We start from the raw sequence: 2,619 nt of genomic DNA on the forward strand, positions 1-2,619 counted from the left end.
AAGTTCACATAGAATTTGTCAGAGCTGTGAGGTTAGAGGGCTCCTATACGTGTGCAGGGAGCCAGCTCTGACATGTTGGAGCACAGAAATAAACATGCTCAGCAGACTCTGGCATCACATGTATTAGCATCTCTGCACTGAAAAATGGTGGTGGGGTGCTTTGAACTGAAGCTCATGCGATGAGCTTTAATTCAAAGCACCTGCTGCCATTTTTCAGCACTGGGGACGCTGGTGCACGTGACTCAGGTGCTTTTAATTAAAAGCACTTGCTAATTAAAGTGCCCCACCCCTGTGCCTCCCAGAGCATGTGTAAAAATACCCAGAGTGACTGACTGCTCCGTAACTGTGATCATTAGGTCTGTGCAGGTGCAGGTGTGCGTGTACAGCATTTATATAAGTGGGAAAGGGATATATATATTGGATTGGAAAGTCCAAACTGTGTTCCTTTTTGACAAGTCTTTATAACAGCTAATTTTTTTTTCTCTCTTTAGATGCTGGATGTCCCAAGAGTGCTAGACATGTTGCGGCAGCAGAGGATGATGGTGGTGCAGACTCTCGCTCAGTATACTTTTGTCTATGGAGTTCTCATTCAGTTCCTTAAAAGTTCTAGGCTTATATAACCCCCACCATTTTCTGTGGGGCACATTCATCTTGAGAGTTTGCAAAGAGGAAATGCAATTGTCCAGGCAGTTTTTCCATCTGGTGTTTTCCTCAATGGACGACCCATACAGAGTTACCTTTTTGTCATGGTATGGGGATGTTAAGTGCAAGTGCAACGTATCGGTCTTTGCAAAGCAAGATATAGACTGGACTAACACATCTTCCTGTGTTTAACTGCAGCTAAAAGAGTGATGGATCTAACATAAAGCAGTCGTGCTTTCGTCTGCTGATGTGCAGTACTTGCACAAGTTGTGAGTATGTTACTGTAGGCATATTGACAGTCTGTTTTACTGAAAGTACACTGGGTAATTTTGGAAATCATTCATTGTTTTTTAGTCCAAATTGCTTTTTTTTCTAACCTCAACTCTGAGAGTGAAAAATATAAAATCTGTAGATTTACATTGCAGGGGCAAGCTCATCCTCCTGGAATGCCAAGGTCTTAAATGGTCTTGATCTACTTTCAGTTTTGTATGGAGAATAATGCTAATATATTTTTTAAAATAAACTTTTGGTTTCTTTTGGTTCTCTTAGCAGAACCAGCAGCTGCTAGAAACCTAAAGTTGGCAGTTAGGACAATTATTTTTGTATTCAGGAAATTTAATTTTTTATTTTCAAAAAGCTACTCGCGTATAAACAGCACAGTTTGTTCAGAGTCGAGGACAAATGAAGACACACTCAAATTTATCTCTTCAGAATTTGTACAAAGAGAGAAGTCCAAGAGGGAAATGTTGGCATCTACGGAGTTTTGTAGGTGATAAAACTGGAAAAGATTTTGTTATCTGCAGAATGCTAGGTAATATAATAGGCAGGTGGGAGACATTGTTACCTACAGATTTCTAGGTAACTTAACAGGTAAGAAAGAGATGTTTACTTAAAGTTTTTAGTTAAGTATGGGGAAGATGATTATGACTGCAGGGATTTAGATAAAAATGAGCAAGAGAATGCTATTGCTTTTGTTAATGGACAAGAAGAAATATATATTCAGTATTATTCATATATTTAGAGGACAGTTTGATTTTACTGGTTGAAATCGAAGTGGATGCAAATTATGTTTTACGCACTTTTTGTTGCATTATTTATATACACGTGAACTGTAATCATATCTTCTTTAATAATGTACTATTACTAACCTAGCTGAATGTTGTTTTAGAGCCTTTACAAGGATGAAGTGAGTGAACAGAAATTAAAGTAGGAACTTGCATAGTGGTGAATTGGAAATGAGTATGTGCAATGTGATGATACAAGTGTGATAGCTGTGCTTGTTGGTTACACAGTTAGTGCAAGTTTTAGTCTTTACACTCACAATTAAGAGAAGCTTAAAAACATCATCAGTTACAATAGAATTCTTATGTCAGTCAGCAGAAAGGTATTGCTAACATTGTATTGCACGGTTGTGTTGAGGGTGTTCTTGGCTGTTTGAAAATGCCAGAGACATGGAAAAACTACACTTGATAACACTGGAGATGTGGATATTTTAATGAATTCTTAGCTGATGTGGAGGCAGCAGAGTCAAGGGCACAGACCCAGATCCTGATTTCCAGTTCTATTTCCTGTTCTGTCCATTGCTCACAGTGGGCATGCACATACGCAGTTAGTGCACATGAGTAAATGCTAGAGCTTATTGCTCCAGAGTTTTTTGCTCTCAGGTGTGCTGTTTAAATGTGTGTCCAGGAGCAATTAACTCTGGAGCAATCAGCTCCAAGGCTTATTCATGCGTAGCACATGGAGCCCAGTCAGAGCAGCTCTGGGTTGCTGGGGAGCCCAGGGGTCAGCCTGCTAGCCTGGGGCTGCTCCTCTGGGCTCAGTGTGCTGTGGAGATGCTGGCTGGGGCACGAGGTTGCTTTATTGCAGAGCTAGCTGTCAGGCAGCCCTTACACTGAAGCACCCTCGCACCCCAGCCAGCCAGAGCAGCATCTACATATGCGCCACTGCGCATGAAAAAACTCTGAAAAAACTTGT

General features: G+C 40.7%; 1 protein-coding gene across 2 annotated transcripts in view; it reads left to right on the forward strand.

Moving 5' to 3' along the window:
• The window catches only part of PTPN21 (protein tyrosine phosphatase, non-receptor type 21), a 71,451-nt gene extending 70,028 nt beyond the window's left edge, over positions 1–1,423 (forward strand). For both annotated transcript variants that reach the window (XM_019518685.1, XM_019518686.1), the window contains one exon: positions 492–1,423. In XM_019518685.1, coding sequence (XP_019374230.1) covers positions 492–620 — 129 coding nt within the window. In that variant the 3' untranslated portion in view covers positions 621–1,423. The remainder of the gene's footprint in view (positions 1–491) is intronic.
• The last annotated feature ends 1,196 nt before the right edge of the window (positions 1,424–2,619 follow it).

The sequence above is a fragment of the Gavialis gangeticus genome, unplaced genomic scaffold, assembly GCF_001723915.1.
Source record: "Gavialis gangeticus isolate Ggan-Ray unplaced genomic scaffold, GavGan_comp1, whole genome shotgun sequence".
Taxonomy (NCBI): domain Eukaryota; kingdom Metazoa; phylum Chordata; order Crocodylia; family Gavialidae; genus Gavialis; species Gavialis gangeticus.